The 19,046-nt window shown below is 63.2% G+C and overlaps 2 protein-coding genes across 3 annotated transcripts; one reads left to right on the forward strand and one right to left on the reverse strand.

Moving 5' to 3' along the window:
* Positions 1 to 607: 607 nt before the first annotated feature.
* FURIN (furin, paired basic amino acid cleaving enzyme) lies at positions 608 to 15,799 on the reverse strand. Of its 2 annotated transcripts, none has more exons than XM_064722345.1 (16): positions 15,562 to 15,799; positions 12,308 to 12,692; positions 8,512 to 8,610; positions 7,845 to 7,940; positions 7,159 to 7,287; positions 6,859 to 6,935; positions 6,410 to 6,498; positions 6,057 to 6,229; positions 4,990 to 5,202; positions 4,799 to 4,899; positions 4,580 to 4,683; positions 4,265 to 4,382; positions 3,203 to 3,382; positions 2,983 to 3,107; positions 2,457 to 2,573; positions 608 to 2,387 (listed from the first exon to the last, which is right to left on the reverse strand). In XM_064722345.1, exons 2-16 carry the CDS (start codon positions 12,485 to 12,487, stop codon positions 1,819 to 1,821), a joined length of 2,370 nt encoding a protein of 789 aa, XP_064578415.1. In that variant the 5' UTR covers positions 12,488 to 12,692; positions 15,562 to 15,799; the 3' UTR covers positions 608 to 1,818. The 2 variants fall into 2 exon arrangements, with proteins under 2 accessions (XP_064578415.1, XP_064578414.1); XM_064722344.1 differs by lacking the exon at positions 15,562 to 15,799 and adding an exon at positions 14,586 to 14,711.
* Positions 13,553 to 14,431, forward strand: LOC135452451 (transcription initiation factor TFIID subunit 4-like). Its single transcript, XM_064722530.1, has one exon. The coding sequence runs from the start codon at positions 13,553 to 13,555 to the stop codon at positions 14,429 to 14,431; it is 879 nt and encodes a 292-aa protein (XP_064578600.1).
* Positions 15,800 to 19,046: the final 3,247 nt, after the last annotated feature.

The raw sequence follows: 19,046 nt of genomic DNA on the forward strand, positions 1-19,046 counted from the left end.
GAGCAGGGTGAGCGTGCTGCAGGCTGCGCCTGCCACGGGGACCTCGCTCCTGACCACAGGAAGCCGCTGCGGCCCAGGCACAGCGAGGCCGAGCGCCGCCGCAGAGAGGAGCTGCCTCTGCGAGGGAGCGCAGCCACAACAGGCTCTTTTGTGGGGCTCGGTGAGGCTGCGGTGGGCTGTGCCTGCAGCTTGGCCACAGCACGAGTGGGTCCCAGGTCCAGCCAGGCCATTCCTGCACCAGGGTGGAGCTAAACACGGGGGCTGCAGCCAGGGCCCAGGCTGTGGTGAAGGGACTGAGCCTTGTGCTGTGGGAAAGGGGTGCTAAGTCCCCAGGCTTTTCACACGCACACACCCACACACCCACACAGCCCGTTTCTGAATTAACTGCCCTCGATGCACGTCCCCATAAGCAGCTCACGTGAGGGACATCCCCTGCCCGTCCCCACCACATTTCCTGCCCACAGCCAGGGAAGGGCAGTGCCTGGCTGGGGGAGGGTCTGCAGGCTCTAGCCCACCTGCAGAGCACATCTGGGTGCCCCTGAGGCCCACAGTCTCCACTGCCCCAGCCGGGCACCCACGGCACATAGAGCACAGGCAGCGGAGCTGGTTTGCATAGTTCTGAACATTTAATAACTCAGTCTCTCTAGCGTTATATCCACATCCATTAAATTAAAAACAGGCTCAGGAGGCAGCTCCTGGCCGATTAAATTACAAGAAAAAATTACTGTGCACCAAAAAGTTGTTATAGAAAAATAGTCCTGTGGCCCCTGGCCAGCGGCTCCATCCACGGCTGGCCCCGGTGTGCGGCGGCGGACGGCAAAGGGGCGCGTGGCACTGCCCCCCAGCCCACGGGGAAGGGGCAGCAAGGGGAAGGGCTCCAGCGGGGAGCAGAACAGATTGTCACCAAGTGGGGGCAAGGCACGTCGGGGGGCTAGGGCTGCAGGAATGCCGGGCACTGCCCAGCACAGGCAGGACGCAGGCAGAGCTGGGGCAGTGCTGGCACTGGCGCTACCTGACGGTCCCAGCCAGCAGCACCTACAGCCCTCCCCAGGGGCAGAACACAAGGGGCCCAAGGCAGCCCCCCAAAGCAGGGACTGTGCGAGGGGTCCCTGCCCAGGCTGTGGGCTGTGCCATGGGCACAGGGTCAGGCGGTGCCCAGCCCGATGCTCCCCGGTGCCAGGGCTCCTACCCGCTGCAGGCAGCGGCGGTGGGATGGGCAGGCAGTGGACAGCAGCAGCTGAGGCCTGGCCATTATTGCTGTCGAAGGGCACGGGTGGAAGCAGACAGGCCCAGGGGAGGCGGCAGGGAGCTGGGACACAATGAACTGAGCCTGGGACGCAGCCCTGCAGGGGCTGAGGGTGGGAGGGGCAGGGGGATGCTGTGACACTGGCTGGGCTCAGCCCTGCCACAGCCAGCCCACCTTGAGCCATGGCAACCCAGGGATTTCACACGCTGCCCATCCTGCAGAACTCACAAGATCCCAAGCAGCAGCCATACACCCAGCAGGGGAGACACTGCTGCCAGTGCAGGGCCAGGAAGCGTTGGGCCCCACTGCCACCAAACACCCCGGCATGGGGCACAGGATGGACGCAGGGCCGGGAGAGATGGTGCAAGACTGGGACGGTGCTGTGCTGGGGATGGTGCCTGCGGGACCATGCCTGGCCACCCAGACTAGGGCTGAGGGATGGTGCCAGTGGGTGGGAGCCCCAGGCTGCTGCAGTGCAGGAAGGGGACAGGGGCAGAGTCCAGGGCCCCTCAGCCTCACCTGCCCCAGGCCTGCAGTGCTGGGCAGTGAGGAGGGAGGGGCAGGAGGGCTCATCAAAGGGCACTTTGGTCTCTGATGAAGGCAGTCCTCTCGCTGTGGGCCTCATAATCCTCACCGTCCGACTCAGAGGGACCCTCCTCCTGCCAGATGTCGGAGGGGAGCCCCTTGTAGGAGATGATCCCGCTGTCCAGGGCATACACCTTCACACCCCGCAGGCTGAAGCCTGAGCGTGCTTGCAGCACCAAGAAGATGGTGACAAAGATGATGACAATGAGGATGCAGCTGAGGCTGGCAATGAGGACAGGCAAGTTGACCGGAGGGGGGGCCTCAGCTGGTCCTTCGCCGTCTGCCAGGGCGGGGGACGCACGGCTGCTCTGGGTCTGGTGGGAGCAGGAGAAGTCCAGGCTGCTGAAGTGGGAGTGCGCAGGACAGGTGAGGCACTGGTTGGGGCCAGGTCCCGCACAGGTGGCACAGGAGGGGTGGCAGGGCAGGCAGAGGTGGGGTGCAATGGGCTCCACGCTGTTCTCCAGGTTGTAGTGCGTGCTCTGGACGCCGGGTGCGAAGCCGGGAGGGCAGCGCTTCAGGCAGCTCTTCTGGTGCAGGTAGTACCCCTCCTCGCAGACTGTGGGACAGGCAGGGTCAGCTGGGGGCTCCCACACCCGCATTCCCCCCCTGCTGTCCCCACACTTACCCACACAGGTCTGGCTGGGGGTCAGGGTCTTGCAGCCACTGCTCTCCAGCTGGTTGGAGAGGCTGGGGGACTCGGTGGCCGTCCCATACAGCACGAGCGTGAACTTGGTAAGCGTGCCTGCAACAACGCAGGGTGAGCACCACAGAGGTGCCCACAAGACGTGCCCATGACAGGCACAGGGAGGGGGCTCACGCTGGTCCCCCATCCTGGCTGCCAGGGCACAGCAGGGTTGTGCCCACCACCTGGGAGAGCGTCTCTTGTGGGGCCATGACCCTGCACAGGACTCCCAAGGGGCAGGGGGTCAGGTGAGCTGGCACGGGGTCTCCTTTTGCCTGGACTGCCCCAGAGGGGCTGCAGTACCATCCCACATGCCCAAGTCCAGCCTCTCCCCAGCCACACCACCCTAAACATCCAAGATGGCCCCTTACTGGCCCCTCAGCTCAGGAGCAGGGGGCGAAACTGGGTGACTACACAGCTCACATCTCAGACTTGGAGGGAGGCAGCAGACAGGGAAGCACACCCCTACCATAGTTCTTGGCATCACTGGTGTTCTCAATCTCCAGCACCCACTCCCCAGAGGGGTCCTCATCCCACGAGTGTGTTGTCATGAAGGCCCAGTCATTGAAGCCATCGGCCGAGAAGTCGTGAGGCCTGAGCGACAAAGGCAAGGACACAAGGATGTGGCTGTCAACACATCCCAGACTCACCAGGGGCCAGCCTGGGGCACGCCAGAGCCCAGCACGTACCTGGCAGCCAGCAGGGTGGAGCGGGTGCCCATGGGGCTGACCAGGTGGATGGCCAGGTCCCCCCGGCGGTTGTAGGACAGCGTCAGCCTGGCCTGCGCGTGCTCCAGACGGCTGATGTAGTTGGCTTTCCCCAGGCAGGCATCCACCTTCCGCCGTACCTCGAGACGCTTCCCAATGTCCCTGCCGAGCACAGGCAAGTGTGAGGCCAGTCCCAGACCGGGGGACAGACCACAGTCCCCATTCCTTGCTGTGGGGCTCTGCAGCTGTCCTGGGGACTGGGCACCAGGACAGCTAGAGCAGCAATCAAATCCACAGTGGGTCAGAGTGGCACCACCACAGTACCATTCCCAGATAGGTGCAGGCAGGAGAAGGGGTGCCCCAGCTCCTGGGCATGAGGGGAGGGCACTGCGCTGCCCAGTGCTGCCACACATGAGCCCTGAATAGGCCCTTTATTCACACACCGCAGGCCAGCTACACCCTGCACGGCCCAGCCAGGGATGGGATGGGCAGAGCCGTCCCCATCCTGCTGCTGGCCTGTGGCCGCTCCCCCCACGATGCCAGCACAGGATGTGCCTGCTGTAGCCACACAGGGCTGGCTCCCCAGGGCGGTCAGGGCAGGGCCCAGCCCTAGCTCCCTTCGTGCACAGCAACATGATCTCCCCACCCAGGAGCCCCGAGGGAGTGCCCTGTCCACAGACAAGACTGCACATGCTGCGCTGTGGCAGCAGCAGCCAAGCAGGAGTCAAAGGAGCTTCTGTCTGCCCCCTGAAAAGCCCCTCTGTCCAGGATGACTCGTGCTGGCTGCACCCCAACCGCAGCGCCCCGGTCTGCCCATGCTGACTGGCCCAGCCCCACAGCAGGGAGCTCATCAGTGACGCCAGAGCGGGATGGCTGGAGGTGCCTTTCCCAGCTCTCCCCAGGCTCTTGCAGGATGCTCCAAGGGTCTCAGCAGCAGTTCAGTCCTCGAGATTCTCCCCACTCCCTGCTTTGGGCCCAGAGGCTCTCAAGCTCCTGTGCAGAACAGATGCTGAGTGACCCTCTCCTGGGCTCACCAGCCCATACCTGGGCTCTGCAAGGATGTCAATGACACACTTCCTCTGAGGTCCCACCGTAGTCCAGTTCTTGGCCAGGCTCACCATGGCCCCAGCATCCAGCAGGCCGTAGCCATACGAGTGGCTGACTGTGGACAAAGAAGGGGTCAGCACCGCTCCCGCGGGAGACCAGGGAGGGATGTTTGCCTGGCCATGCTGCTTGCTCCCTGGGCCCTCCTGCCTCCTTCATGCCACAGGGCTGCCAGGGCACTGTGCCTCAGCACCCCAAGGCCAGCGGTACCTGTGGGACTGGGAGACCCCGCTCCCCCTCCCAGCGCCCCAGTACCTTTGCGGCCAACGCCGTTGGTGACCCAGTCATTGGCGTTCAGGTGAGCCGGCTTCGAGGTCTGCACCACCAGGTGCTGCATGTCCCGCCACGTCAGGTTCTTGCTACAGGGAGACACGGAGCTGGGGTCAGTGCTGGCTCCTGCTGGCCCCAGGCAGGCCCACGTCCAGGTGCCACTGCAGCATGGGGCAGACACAGCCGCCCCCATCCATGCCTTACTTGGCTTCCAGGGCGAGGGCGATGATGCCGGCAGCCAGGGGTGCTGAGGCTGACGTCCCCGTGTGCAGCTCAGTGCACTTCTGTCTGAGGTCAGTCGTCACCTGTGAGGAGGAGAGCCAGGGCAGGAAATGCTGCAGGCACATCCCACCCCCTGAGCCCCTGGCCTGCGGACAGCAGCAGCCCCCACTCACAATCTGCTTCTCGTTCTGGTTGCCGCTGCTGTAGGTGGTGGCGAGGGTGGAGGAGCAGGCCTCGCTGTACCAGGGCACGTTGCCGTACTGGGTGGTGCTGCTGATGGACAGCGTGTAGATGCTGTTGGTGTAACCGTCACAGTTGCAGCTGTCATGCTCGCGGCCCCCATTCCCAGACGCCCAGACGAAGATGGAGCCCAGCCCGCCTCGGCCCTAGCAACAGAGGCAGGGTGAGGGCAAGCACCAACAGTGCCACACACAGGAAACCCCAGGCTGGAGCTGGGGACAAGTGGGTGGCACCAATCTGAATCGAACAGACAGAGCAAATGCAGCTGGGACACGGGGGACAGCATGACACCCCAGTCACAGCCCACCAACATGGGCGCCCTCACCACCACTGTGCCTATGGAGGGTGCCCAGCACCTCGGCAGAGACTCCAGGGCTGTCCAGTGTGTGACACACCAGGCAGCAGGAGGCCCAGACAATGTGAGGCTTCCAGGAGCCCAAGTCTTTTTCTGCTCAGAAGTCACCTGGCCTGACTCTGTCTGTGAGGGATTGCAGTGCCTGGCAGAGCTGGGGGAGCCCAGAACAAAGTCCTGGCCCTGTCTTGGCACCCAAAAGTGGCAGCTACCCTCGCAGAGGACGTGACAGAGTCAGCATGACACCACATGCATCTCTCTGTAAGGAATCCTGGGCAGAACATGACAGCTCACCAGCTGGGCAACACTGACAGCACAAAGGGACAGTGGGGGATGACGGGTGGAGGATGCGAGGCTGAGCACCTGACACAAAACCAGAAAAGAACCAGGAGAGGGCTTGGGAGAGCAGGGAGAGAGCATCTCACACAGGAGCCCTCACAGAGATAACACCACACGGGAGGAGTCCTGACTCAGAGCCATCACACAGGAAGAACAAGAAAAACTAACAGAGCCTGATCCTAGAGATGGGCTGGAAGATGGCTCATCCCGGGAGGGCCAGGGTAACACCCAGGGCAGGCAGAGGGAAGGGAGACCCGGGAGGAGGGCAGGAACGAGGCCAGTACTCCTCCAGCAAACCCTCCTTCTCACCTGGCTGACCCCACGGAAGAAAGCCTCCTCTGCCAGCCGGGCCGGGCCATCCACAGTCTTGCCGTCGTCCTCAGGGCCCCAGCTGGCACTGTAGATGTGGATGTGGTTGGGGTTCAGGCCCAGGGAATGGGCCTCCACAGCATCGGTCACCTCCCCATCCAGCATGCGCACTCCTAGGCCAGAGAGCAAATGTCACCGGCGACCGGCCGGGGCAGAGCGGCCACGGTGCCGCCGCTGAGAACCCCAGAGCCCTGCTGCCCCCTGTGCCACGGGCTGCCACAGGGCTGCCGCAGCCAGCAGGGCCCGGGGCCCCAGCTCAGCACCCCCAGGAGCCGGCGCAGGGCAGCACCCACCTCCGATCCTGGCGTTGTACGCCACGCCAACTCCACAGATGCCGTTGTTTGCCACAGCAGCCACTTCCCCAGCACAGCGCGTGCCATGTCTGCAACCAAAGTAGGATGAAGCATGCTCATATAGGGTGTGAGGGGCACAGGGGTCAGTACAGGCTGCGGCCCCTGCAACCCCCACCCGGGCTGCCTCCTGTCCCCTCTGACCAGGTAGCCAGTGAAGGCTCCTCCATCTGCCCCCCTGCTCCAGAGCCAGGGCACTGAACAGCCCACACTGGCTCTGGGCAGAAAAAGGATGCTGCTCAGGTCAGAAAGGGAGGTGAAGGTGAAGGGTTCCCCATGGGGCAGAAGTATGCCACCAGCCTCACAGCTCCCAGTGGCCCATGTGGGGTGGCACTGCACCAAGTCCCTGCCACACTTAGGCTCTGTGTCTTCGGCCCTCCCTCCTGCCTCACCTGTTGTCATTCATCTGCGTGTAGCGAGGCTGCGGGTCCGGGTCCTGGTCATTCACGTCAAAACTTGCCCCTGGGTCCTGGAAAACAAATTGGACACTTGGAGACTGTCTACCTCAGCCACCAAGCCCCACTGCCCTTACTCCCTGGCATGAGGCTGAGCTGCTGAGCAGGGTGGGCAGGCTCCAATCCCATCTCCATGTCCCAGCCCTGTACCTCACAGCTCTGGGGCTGCCCTGCATGGACACAGCTGCCCAGACCAGCGCCCACGGCACTCCACCCTGCACCATCACCCAAACTCACATAGTTGGCCTCCAGGTCAGGGTGGTTCTTCTCAATGCCGTCATCCAGGATGGACACCACGATGCCCTTGCCCGTGTATCCCTGTTCCCAGGCCTGACGCACGTTCAGGTCCCGCTGGTTTGTGTTGTACTGCCAAGAGAAGCCTTGGCACTAGGAGATGCACCCAGACATAGCCACTGTGATAGGCCCAAAACCCACCCAGCTCTCACCCCGCTCTTCCGTGGGTTGTGACAGGGAACCCCAGGGACCCGGGCACAAGGTTGGGCACAACTAGCTGAGAAGGGCTGCTCTGAAAGCAAGATTGAGCCCCAGCCTATGCTTGAGTCCCACAGACAAGGCACCCTTTGCAGAGATCAGGCTTGTGCCCAAGCTCCAGGAAGCAGAGGCAGGGACCCATTCCTGGGCTAGGCAAAAGGCTGCACCTCCTAGTCCAGCCCTGGGTACCCCACCCGCCCTCTCAGCATTCCAGCCAGGAGCCACAGCTCTGTGAGCAGAGCCTCCTCCCTGGGGTGTTCCCATAACACAGCAGGGGTGGCTGCCTCAGGCTTTCCCCCTTCTCCTCCTCCTCCTTCCTGCCAGCCGAGCAGCAGCTGCTGCCTGACAGCAGTTCCTAGGTTGCCACATCTGTGTCCCCAAGCTCGCAGCCACAATCATGGGCACAGGCCTCCTTCTCACCCGACACTCACCAGGTACCACTGCTGCGGGAACTTGGGGTCCGTGGGCTCCATGAACACGTCTCGCTTGGTCCTGCGCTTTGCCACCTGCTGCTCCAGCCACTGCACCTGAGGGCAGAGAAGGTGTGGGGTCCCTCGCCAACCCTCATGAGCCCAGCCCTCAGCCTGCCTGGAGGGGCTCTCGCCAGGAAGCTCAGTCAGCTCTGGCCTGGCAGAGCCCTGGACCTGTCAGAGCTACTGCCACCCCCAGTCGGCCCCTCCAGGCCCCCCTCCTGGCTGTGCCCTGCAAGGCTGTGCTCCAGTGGAGCGGGACGGTCAGAGCGCCAAGCTCTGCTGAGACACGGGCTGCCAAGAGCTGCCACGCCACACCACACACCTTCCAGGGCCTGGGCTGAAGCCAGAGGGTGGGGAAAACAGCAGCCCCCACACACCACTGCTCTGGAATCTGCTTATTGCCCTGCACACCTTGTCCTGTCCCAAGCACACAGAGCTCTCCTGGGCCCGGGCATTGCAACAACCCACAGGCCACTGACACTGGCTCCACCACCCCCTGCCCTTGCCAGACACGGGGTGGGCTCCCACGCCCCCCTGCCAAGGAATGGCCCTGTCCCATGCCCAGCACTGGCTCACGTGCCTTTGTGAAGTGCCGCGATCAAAGTCAGGCCCTGCTCGCTCGTACCTGGGGCTCCCTGGCCAGGCGGCTGTGCCAGGGCTGGTGGGGCGACAGGGAACGCTTGGCCACGCCGCGGTGTCGAAAGTGGTAATAATCACCAAAGATCTGCAACAGAGAAATGCTGCTCGTGGGACAGCCCTGACAGCCTGGTCTCCCCAGTCCTCTACACCTCGTGTGTGCAATGTGAGCTCCAGGGCGGCCGTGCACGGGCTGGGCCCCACTCCAGAGCGCCTGGTATTATGTCCGGTACTCTGGGCAGGACCGCCTGTGAGAAGCTGTGGCAGCTGGGGACAAGGCAGCTGGGAAGACCCTGGAGTAGCAGAAATGCAACTGCTGTGCACCTCACCCTCCTGCAGGTCCCCACATGGCAGCAAGTCTAACATTGTCCAAAAAAACTGCTGCCCTAGCAGGAAGGCCCCAGGCAAGCAGTGGCAGAGAGGGACAGGCCTTTCAGAATCAGCCTGTGAGAGACGCCAGGCTCAGGAGACAAACCCACTGCTTCTCCCCCAGTGCCACCCAGCTCCTCCTGGAAGAAGGTCCCAGTGGCTCCAGGCCCCACACGCCAGGAGATCCTAGCCAGGGCAGGGTCTGTACCAGCCTCTGTATCTCTGGACAGGCTGCTGGCTTCTCCCCAGGTGCCCCACTGGAACACCCACCCAGTGCCACCCTCTACCTGAGGCACAGCCAGTTTCAGTGGGGCAGAGCAGGGGGCATGCAGGCATCCAAGCCCAGGGGGGTCCAACTCCCACTGCCAAGCAGCCGTGCTGTCCTCACCCCAGCTCCAGTCCCATTGAGGACAGCCCAGAGTGGGACTCCAGCACAGCTCAGCTGGGGCAGGACGGGAATCCAGGACAGCTGGTGGGGCCAGGAGGCCATTCTGCCGCCCAGATGGTTATTTTTAAACCCCAAACCCTCTCCAGTGCTGTCATTTCCGTGTCCCCTCTCGCACATCCTGGGGCTGACGGACACAGTGGCCCCACCCTGGCTGCCCAGGGCCTCCCAGCCCAGCAGCCTGCCCCAACTGGGGAGAAGGGAACAAGCACACACAGAGCAGCTCCCTGTGAGCCACAAAGCCCAGGCAGCAGCCACAGGCAGGATCCAGCTGCCCGGGCTGTGCCAGAGCTGGAGGGGCTGGGCTGCAAGGGCTCTAGGAATACGAAGACATCTCACCCTCCTCCATCTCAGGTTGCCCCAAAACCGTCTGTTTGGGGCTAACAAACCTCCCCAGCTTATGACAGCTCTCCAGGTGTGCTGCCAATTTGGACAGACTGGGCCAAGCAAGGCGCACCCAGCTGAGCACCCTGAGGCCCAGGGCAGCAGTCAGCTCTCCCAGGTACGCATTTCATCCCGAACCCTGGCCCCGTTCCTCTGGCACACCGTGTTCCCCAGGGTGCCTGTCAGCTCAGAGCCCCTGAGGAGGTGTCAAGGTACAAAGCCTCTGCACAGGGCTGGTGGGGGAATGCAGGCTGGTTGCTCTCCCTCAGCATCCCTCACCCCCTCCGGGGTATGGACAGAGCCCAGATTGTTCCTGCACACAGAGTGCAGCTCTGACTGGTCATCCACCTGGATTAGGTCTGCAATGACACTGTGGTGGCAGCCTGGAGCTGGCCAGCCCACACACTTCCACCCTAATCTTCACTGTCCCTGTCCTCAGCAAGGACAAAGCCACCCCCCAGCACCACGTGTCCCTGGTGCCAGTTCAGTGCTGCTGCTTGACCCCTGGCCAGAGCTCACAACGACCCTGGCCAGCCCCAGGGCTAGGAGGCTGCCTGCATGCCTGACCACAGCCCCTGGAGTGGAGCAACATGCTGGACCTGCAGCCCAGTGGTGTGGGAGACAGGACCACCCCCTCCCAGGATGGCACTGTCCTGTCAGCACAGCCCAGGGATGGCTCCATCAGTGTCCCTCCCCAGTGACCCCAATCCCAGCAGGGGGGCAATGCCCTTGCCCCCTTCTCGGCACAATCCCAGCAGTGCAAACCCCTACAAACCCACCTCACTGCCACATGCAGCCCCCACCTCTGACCCACGACTCCTCACTGTCCCCTGTGCCCTCCTCAAGCCCTCCCCAAGGTCACTAGAGCCAGTCATGGGCCCTCTGCCCAAGTGCCACTGGCTCCTATTCCATAGGCAGCAGCATAGCCACAGGTATGCCAGGACAGCACAGCTTTGGGGACAGTGTCCTGAGCCCAGGCTGAGGCCAGGATCCTCTCAGAGAAGGACACTGGGTTCCTCTCACTGGGGCACTGCCAGATGCACCCAGTCCCCCACTCCCAGCCTGGCTGCATACCCTGTCCCAGTGGCACACACCCCCAGGAACAGCAGTCCAGAAGCCTGCAAGGGAAAGCCCCAGGCTCTTTCCAGCCACGCTCTTCCCACTGCACTGCCACGACCCGTCTGCAAAGCCCTGGCCAGCAAACCTCGTCCCACAGTGCAGACAGTGGGGCAGGCTCCAGAACGGGAGAAAACATGCCCAGACCAGAAGCTCCTGCTACAGCCCGGGCTGCTGCAGCATGTGGGGCTCTGCTTGCAAGGGCAGGCTCACTGCTGTGAGGGCACGGGGAGCCAGGAAGAGGTGCCAGCTTCCAGGTGGAGAACCACGGTGTGGGGAGAAGACAAGGGCAGAGCTGGCACAGAGCCTCTGTGGCTCACAGGGATGGAACTTATGACAGCCTGGGCTCTCAACTGAAGTACAAGGCCCTGCACTGTGGAGATGAAGCCACAGAAGCAGTGTCTCTTGGCCCTGGCAGCCAGGCCTGGGACCAGGCACCACAGCATGATGGGCAGCACTGCCAGGAGCAGGCTGATGGTACCTCACCCCCATCTCCACTCCAGGGGTCTGTCTCATCAGACATCCAGGCTGGTGGACATGCCACTCTCCCAGTCCTCTATGCATGGCAGCTGCCTTGGCCTGACAAGTTCCTTCCCCTGAGACCTGCTCTGAGCCACTTCCACACTGACAGCAGCTGCCTAAGGCAATGCCGTGGCCCACCCAGCACAGACACCCTCACTGGGCTCTAGCCACAACCCCCACAGGTCACTCCTATGACACAAGTCCCAGAGGGCTCAGAGTACCCAGTGCCCATGCAGGGCTCCTTTTGGGTGGCAGGACAAGGTCCTGCTGGCTCCTGCAGCAGCCACCCTCTCACTGCTCCCAGCAGCTGCGCACAGCGAGGTCCTGACACCACAGCCACAGTTGTGCAATTTCCTCTGGGATTTCACCCTGCACTTCCTTCCCAGAGAAACAGCTCACTCCCAGCACAGCCACGCACACTGCCTGGTCGCTGGCTGACAGCAGGGAAAGCTGAGAGCCGGGGAGACCTGCTGACACACCTTCTGTCAAGGACAGCTCAGGAGTAAGAATACACAGCTGCTGTCAGACCCCTCTGGGGACAGCTCAGAGACGCTGCTGCTGTCCCACTGAACCAAGGCCTTGCTGCACTGGGCAGCTTGCTGTGGGGAGCAACAGTGGAATCTGGAAGCCTTCCCCATCCCTCATCACACAGCACTTCCAGGCCAGCTCCTCACGCTAGGATGGGCTTTTCCTCCTTCCCCATCCAGCAGGCAGCGTACCATGTCACCAGCGGTCCCAGTGACAGGGGGAGACCCTGGCTCCATACAGGTAATTGCCAACATTGAGTCAAGGCAGCAGATGCTGGAAGGCCACAGCAAACAGGCACAAACACAGTGGTCCTGCTGCCAGAAAGAGCAAGCCCCAAGCCAGCTCTGGGACAAAGCTCAGCACCTGCCCAGACCACGTCAGAGAACACTAGTTCAGTGAGAAGGGGAAGCAGGAGACTTACCGGGCCTAGGTTGAGGAATCCATGCTTCCTGGCCAGCCTGTCAGCCTCCTGGGGTCCTGCAGGGACGAGCACAGCCCAGGTGTTGGTGTAAATATGCTGGGCCAGCACCTCCTGGTCCAGGAGAGTGAGGGCAACCACCAGAGTCCAGAGCAACAGCAGCGAGCAGGGCCTCAGATCCATCAGAGTAACGGGGTTCCTCGAGCTGGCGAGCAGGAGGGTCCCAGGAGCAGGAGGGTCCTGGGAGAAGCAGGTCCAGCGGCCTCCCAGCGTCAGCACTCCGAGGCACAGCGGCCTCTCTGCCCTACTGGTCCCAGCTCAGCCCAAGGCCACATGGGGCCAAGCCCACAGAAGCACAGGAACAAACCATCCAGGACAGAAGCGCGATCTGCAGAGACAGGACAGAGGTCATGCCCAGGGCACCTTTCCTCAGCTCTCGGGAGGGCAGGCTGCGCCTCGCGGAGACGTGGGCCAGCCCCTGGGCAAGGGGGCCTGGCACACAGCGCCTGCTGCCCCCATGGCACACCCACAGCCGAGGAGCCGCCTGCCTTGGCCGTGTGCCCATGTCTGCTCCTGCGTGGAGGTGCTGTTTACCTTGCCTATTACCCAATGTTTGCTTATAAACACAGAGAACTAACCAGGAGGAGAGGAGGGCACCAAAGGACGGGAGAGGCAAGGCAAGGGAGACTGCTGTGCCTCCTGCTGCCACTACCCCTGCTCCAGCTGGGATGGGACTATCTGAGTACAGAGGTGGGAGCAACTGAAACGGGAGGCCTGCCTCTCCAGTCCCAAGGGGAGCCCAAAGGAGATGTCCTCAGGTGCTGTGCAAGGAATCCCAGCAAAATGAGAGATTGGAAGGAGAAAAGTCAAGGGGAGCTCCTGACCTCTAGCAAACCTGCAGGCTGTCATCTCCACAGCCATTGACCAGGCAGTGCCTGGCAGCCATGGCAAGCACTGTGCTGCCTGTCACCAGCAGCAGCTCAGCTCTGCCCTTCCTCATGGAGCACAACACGGTGACACCGGTGTGACTCATCCCCGCAACCCGGTGGAACCAGGACCAGGAAAAGGAGCACACCGTCACCTCCAGCATGAACCCAGGGATGCCCAGGAACTGCTCACACTTTTGGGACAGCAAATGCAATAACTTGTAGGGAAAGAGCAAGGAATGACCCACTCAGTGTAAGGGAGCCCATGACATGATGGTACCAGGGTAAGCTTCAAACTCGGAGCTCCAGAGGGACCCTGGTCATGCTTCAGAAATCTGAAGCAGAATATCTGGCCAGCTGGAAAAGTGAGAGCCGGCAGTGCCCAGAGGAGCCACAAGCCCCTCCATCCAGAAGCGGCCACAGCGAGCTGGCAGCCTGCGGCACCGCCACAGGAGAGAGCTCCGAGCAGCGCCGGAGACCCCGCCAGAGGCTACGGCACAGACAGTGCAGTGACCCTGGCACAGCGGGGCTTCCCCATCAGCGACCACACCTCAGCCAGCCCCTGGCCGGACCGCCCCGAAAAATGGCCCAGAGCCGCGAGCACCCGCCGGAGGCTGCACGGGAGCCCCGGGTGCCGGACTGTCACGGCCCTCAGCACGGTACGGCACAATGGAAAATTATCTGCCGTGGTCCACCAGCGTACGTGCCAATACCGGACACCCAGGCCGGGCTGTTTCCCCGCGTTGGTCCCGACGGCAGCAGCCGTCCCGCTCCGGCGGTGACCGCTGCACGTGGGGACAGTCTGGCCGCCGGGGCACAGCCCGGACCCCGCGGCGCCTTCCCGCCGGACCCGTCGCCAGCGAAGCACCGCGTGCTGGGACGGCCCGGCCGCCGCACCCAGCCCGGAGCCGCGCTCCCGGCTCCGCACCGCGGCCCGGCCCGCGCTCGCTGCCCAAGGAGCCAGCCCCGCACGGGAGCAGCCCGGCGGCCCCGGGCCTGCACGCACGGGGCGGCTCCAGCGGCGGAGCTCCGGACGGCGGCGGCCGGGCTGGGGCCGGGGCGGGAGGCGGCCTGGCTGCCCTTCGGTCTCCCGCGGCGGCGGCTCCGGCTGCCCCCGCCGCAGCTCCGAGCGCGGCCTCCCGGCTCCCCGCTCGCTCCCGGGGACCGCCGGGCCCGCACACCCCCGCCAGCAGCGCCCTAAGCCTGGGGCTGCCTAGCGGCTGCGGCCCCGCCGGTCGCCCCGGCCCCGGCCCCTCCGCCGCCCGGGTCCCGTCCGGCAGGGCCGCCCCAGCTGTCAAACCGCGGTCGCCGGCCGGTCGAGCCACCCCAGGCCGATGCCGGTCCCGCGTCCTTACCGCGCGGCCTGCCCGCTCCGCTCCGTCCCGTCGGCAGCCGGGCCCGTCTGTCGGCGGCGCCGCGTCACGCCGCGGGGCGCCCGGAGCGCCCGCCCCGGAGCCGGGCCCGGCCCAGGCAGGGGCGGCCGGGGCGGCCGGCGGGGCCGCTTGTTTACGCCGCGCAGCTGTCAGCGCCGCCCGGCCCCGCCCCGACGGCCGAGCCACCGGCCCCGCGCGGCTCGCTCGGCTCGGCACGGCCCGGCCCGGCCGCCGCTCTGCCGGGCGCCGCCGGATGCCGTCACCGCCGCCCGCCCCTCCGTCCCGTGCTGCATCGCCGGGTCCGACACGGACCCCCAGCAACCCCTCCGCGCCGCCCGCCAGTAGCGGGGCCGCTCCCCGTGGCCAGTAGCGGGCACAGCCCGGGGCTCTGCACGGCCTCTCTTGCAGCCGAGCGTGGGGCTGTCCTTGCCCCCCGGGGGAAACCCTATGCCAGCCCAGGCGGGAAACCCGGATCTGCGCCGTGAGAGCCGTGAGCCCCCGCCACGGGCCCGCGGCAGTGACCGGCGGTGTAAGGGCGCCTGCAGTGAAGAGCACGCAGAAGATGCCCAACTCCCACCTGGTGCAGCAAGTGATGCGTTATGCTGTGACACGGGGCTGGCAGGACAGGAGCCCCGCCAGATTAGCCTGTTCCAGCCCTGGCAGACCCCGGAGTAGAGTGTTCCCCAACCAGGGAATTGCACTTCCCATGAGGTCCGTATCGTGGGGCTGCAACCCCAGGTCTGTGTGCAGCAGCCTGACAGAAAAACTGTGTGGTAAAGAATAACACAAGGAAAATCTATTAGCCCCGTTTCAAGAGAGAGACTTCCACCAAGGAGAAAAGGTGAGAAGTGAAACACAGCTTCAGTCATTTGTAAAGAACAACCCACGGTGAGCACGGGACCATGTCATTAGCAACACAAATGCAGCAGATCCCAAAGTGACCTGAACCCAAACTGACCTGAATCCTCCACACCTGCGATGAGTCTGGCAGCCCGGGGCAGGAGCAGGTCCTAGTGCTCTTTACAGAGAAAAGGAAGTCACTCAGATACCATGATCGAGATCGTGAAGCATTAGCAATCACACAGGAAACAGTCACCTTGGTAACCGAGATGCTGAGAACAGCCCAGAAAATCTAGCACAGGGCAGGCTGCTGTGCTAAACTGGGTTAGTTCTGCAGGGCAGTACCCTGGCTGCCGGTACTCAGCTGGGCCACAGGGGCTGTGGTGCCCCAGGCCCACCTTCAGGGCCACGGTCCCACCAGGGGGAGAAGGCACCCACCAAACAGGCAGCACTCCCCGCAGTGTCACTGCAGCATGCTCAGGACTCGTCCCTGTAGCTGGCAAGCCCAGGCCTGCCCGTGGGGGCACAGGGAGCCAGCTGTGCCCCATGGGGTTATATGGAGGGTGCATGGACAGGGGCAGGGCCGGAGCTGGAGTCCAGAGCGGTGGTGGGAGGGAGGACGGGACACGGGCTGCCTGCCCCACCCGTGAACCTTATCTCTGGATGCCTCCTTTGGGCGCTGGCAGCCGTGCCTAGGCAGGTGAGGAGCTGCTGCACGGCCCTGTGACACCCGGTGCTGAGAGGAGCTGACAAAGGGCCCTTGTCAGCGCGGGCTTATCGCGGTGCTGCGGGGCAGGCAGGCAGGAAGCACCGCGCTCTTACGCAAACCACGGCCTGGGACCCGCGCTGACCCCACAGCCCTGCCAAAGAAAACGCCTGGCTCGGGAAGCACCTGGCTGCAGGTGGCACAGTGCCAGGATGGGGAGGAGACCCGCTGCCCCAGCAGCCCCGGGCCCAGCTGCAGAAGGAGCAGAGAGGGCCCCCAGCATGGACCTGAGCAGCCGCTGTGCCCCACTCGCCTCTCAGGGCTGCCGGGCACCCCTCTCTGCCCCCAGCCACGATGCAGCCGGGGGCTGAAACAGCGACTGCCACACATCTGCCAGGATCACAAACCCTTCTCTCACACTTGGGGACCATGGTCTGGGGGACCTGCAGGATTGCAGGTGAAAGCAGCTAATGAATAGGCAATAGCAGGAAAAGGGCAGAGAGCCCACACAGAGAAACCAGCAGAGAAAACCAAGCAGGCAGAAACTTCTGGATGCACCAAATAAACACCAGAAGGTTTACCCAGCACAGAGAAGCCTGCTCTGCGCCCCCATGCCAGCAGAGGTGAGCCCACAGTCCCTCTGTTGTGCTGTCCAGCCTTCTCCCTGCACACATCCTCACACTCTCCCAAAGCTAAGGCTGTTGTCCCTTTCCCTGGAGTCTCTCCAGCCCATCCCCTCCCCTCCACACTGGATAGTAACAGCAGGCCCTTTAGTGCCCAGGGAAATGGGACTGCCGTGGCACAGGCAGGATTTCTGCTCCACAAGGTCCAGCTGGCTCCAGCAGCTCTATTTATCTGTGACTCCCAGACACAACATCTCACTGTGGCCACATGCAGAGACTCGGGCCCAGCCCAAACACCCTGACCTTGTCCTGCAATACAGCTGCAGACACAAACAGCAGCTGCTCAAGGTGAGGTCTGTAACTATCTGCCTTAGGCTTTGTCAGCAGCAGCCCTAATGCTGCCAAGGCATCGATCCACAGCCTAGTCTGGCTCTGCCCCTGCTCTGGGCTGCAGGACGTGCCCTTCCATCACCTGTCCTGCGACAGCACCCTGTCATCACCTGCTGGTCAGGTGCAGGGACAGCCTTGCCCAGCCTAAGTCCATAAGGTGCCCGTGGCGCTTGGGGCGTTGCACACAAGTGACACGCACAGGGACACACGCACACACGGGCAGGGAACGCCAGGCTGGGAGCCCACCTGCAGCCCAGCAGTAGGAATGCCATGTGCCCACGGGCTTTGTGGGCTGCGGAGGGGCTGCTCACAAGCACGGACACACAAACCCGGCCCAAAGACCAGCGGGTGTGGCTGGCACAGCACTGAGGGGCAGACTGGCCCGTGCTCCAGGCTCACTCATGGAACATCTGCCAGCCTTCCATGGCCTCACACCAGCCCAGGAATGGGGGGCTCAGCCCCATGAAGTGCCTCCCACCCTGTTGCAGCCCAGCTGCCAACTGCCAAGCGCTGCACGGCCAAGATATCAGCAGCCACTGCACTGGGGAAAGGGAACATGGGGCAAAAGACTTCACAGTGAGGGGCATCTTCCTGCCATGGCCTCCAGCACCTGGAGCCACAGAAGTGAGCCAGGCTTGAAGGCATTTTCCTGTTTGCCCAGGTCTTTTAGTTTAGCTTCACCTGAATGGGACAGTATCTGCTTTGTGTGCAATCCCCAAGCTTCCTCATAGCTGTGGCCAACTGCTCCTCCAAGTCCTGTTAAAGCTTATTCCTTGCCACGTGGCACAGGAGTCACCAGCTGGGAACACACTGTGACAACCCTCAACATTAACAACATAAACACAGAGTGGGTGCTCTGGTTGTCACCTGGGTGCAAAGGCCAGCCAACAAGCACGCAGATCCACTCTTGCTCGTTCCTGGCGGAGGCTGTAGGTGCTCTAGGATTATAAGGGCACCAATGCCTCAGTTGCTCAGGCAAACCACCAGCTTCACGGCATCATTTCTGCCTGCAGCAGAAACAGGTCTGTATGGAGGGCACTGCAGGGACACCCTTCCCCACAACTAGAGCAGGGACTGAGTCAGTGCTGCAGGGGACTGGGCCCACCTGCCCCCATGCCTGGATCTGCCCAGCCCTGGCATCTCTGTAGGCCAAGGAGAGTCCCCCAGGTGAGAGCCAACCTCCGTGGTGGCCTTGGGACCTCTGCAGCCACTTCTGGGACCAGACTAGGGTGGTACTGCTGCAAAAAATTGGGTCTGCTCTCCCCTAGACTGGCTGCAGGAGACGCTGCTAGAGGGACATCTCCCAACCCAGACCAAGGACACCAAAAGAAAAGCACTTCCCTGCACTCCCCTACGGATTGTGCTCCACTGCTGACCCACCAACTGGAAAAGCACATGTGCCCTGGCCTTTCCTGGCTGCCAGAGCTGGCCTCACCCTACAGGGCCTCTGCCACACAAGCACGAGAGCACCTGCTCTGCTACTGCCAGTGAACTGTTAAAGCATGGCTCTGCCCCCCTGCTTCCTAAATTTCCCTGCCAGCCAGCAGATTTCATGGAAGATAAGAGGGTTTCCTCTTCCTTTCTTCGTAGAAGCCAGCAGAAGGTGGCAGGCAGAAAGTGGCAGACGTGGCAGTAGTGGCTTGTGACGCAGTTTTACCAACTTAAGAGAAATGCTTATCTTCTGCGGCAGGATGTGCGCCCAGGGACATCCCGCACCAGCCGCTCCCCGACACCGTGGGACCGCGCAGCCCTCGGCAGCTGAGACCTGCTGACACAGGCAGCGCCCGGCTGCTCATGGAAAATCCCCAAGCAGCAGCCGTGGCCGCAGCCTTTCCCCACAGACACTTTACCACACCCACGCCAGGGGGACTCCCGGGAGCTGCC

This window comes from Zonotrichia leucophrys, chromosome 10 (genome assembly GCF_028769735.1).
Source record: "Zonotrichia leucophrys gambelii isolate GWCS_2022_RI chromosome 10, RI_Zleu_2.0, whole genome shotgun sequence".
In the NCBI taxonomy this organism is placed as follows: Eukaryota; Metazoa; Chordata; class Aves; order Passeriformes; family Passerellidae; genus Zonotrichia; species Zonotrichia leucophrys.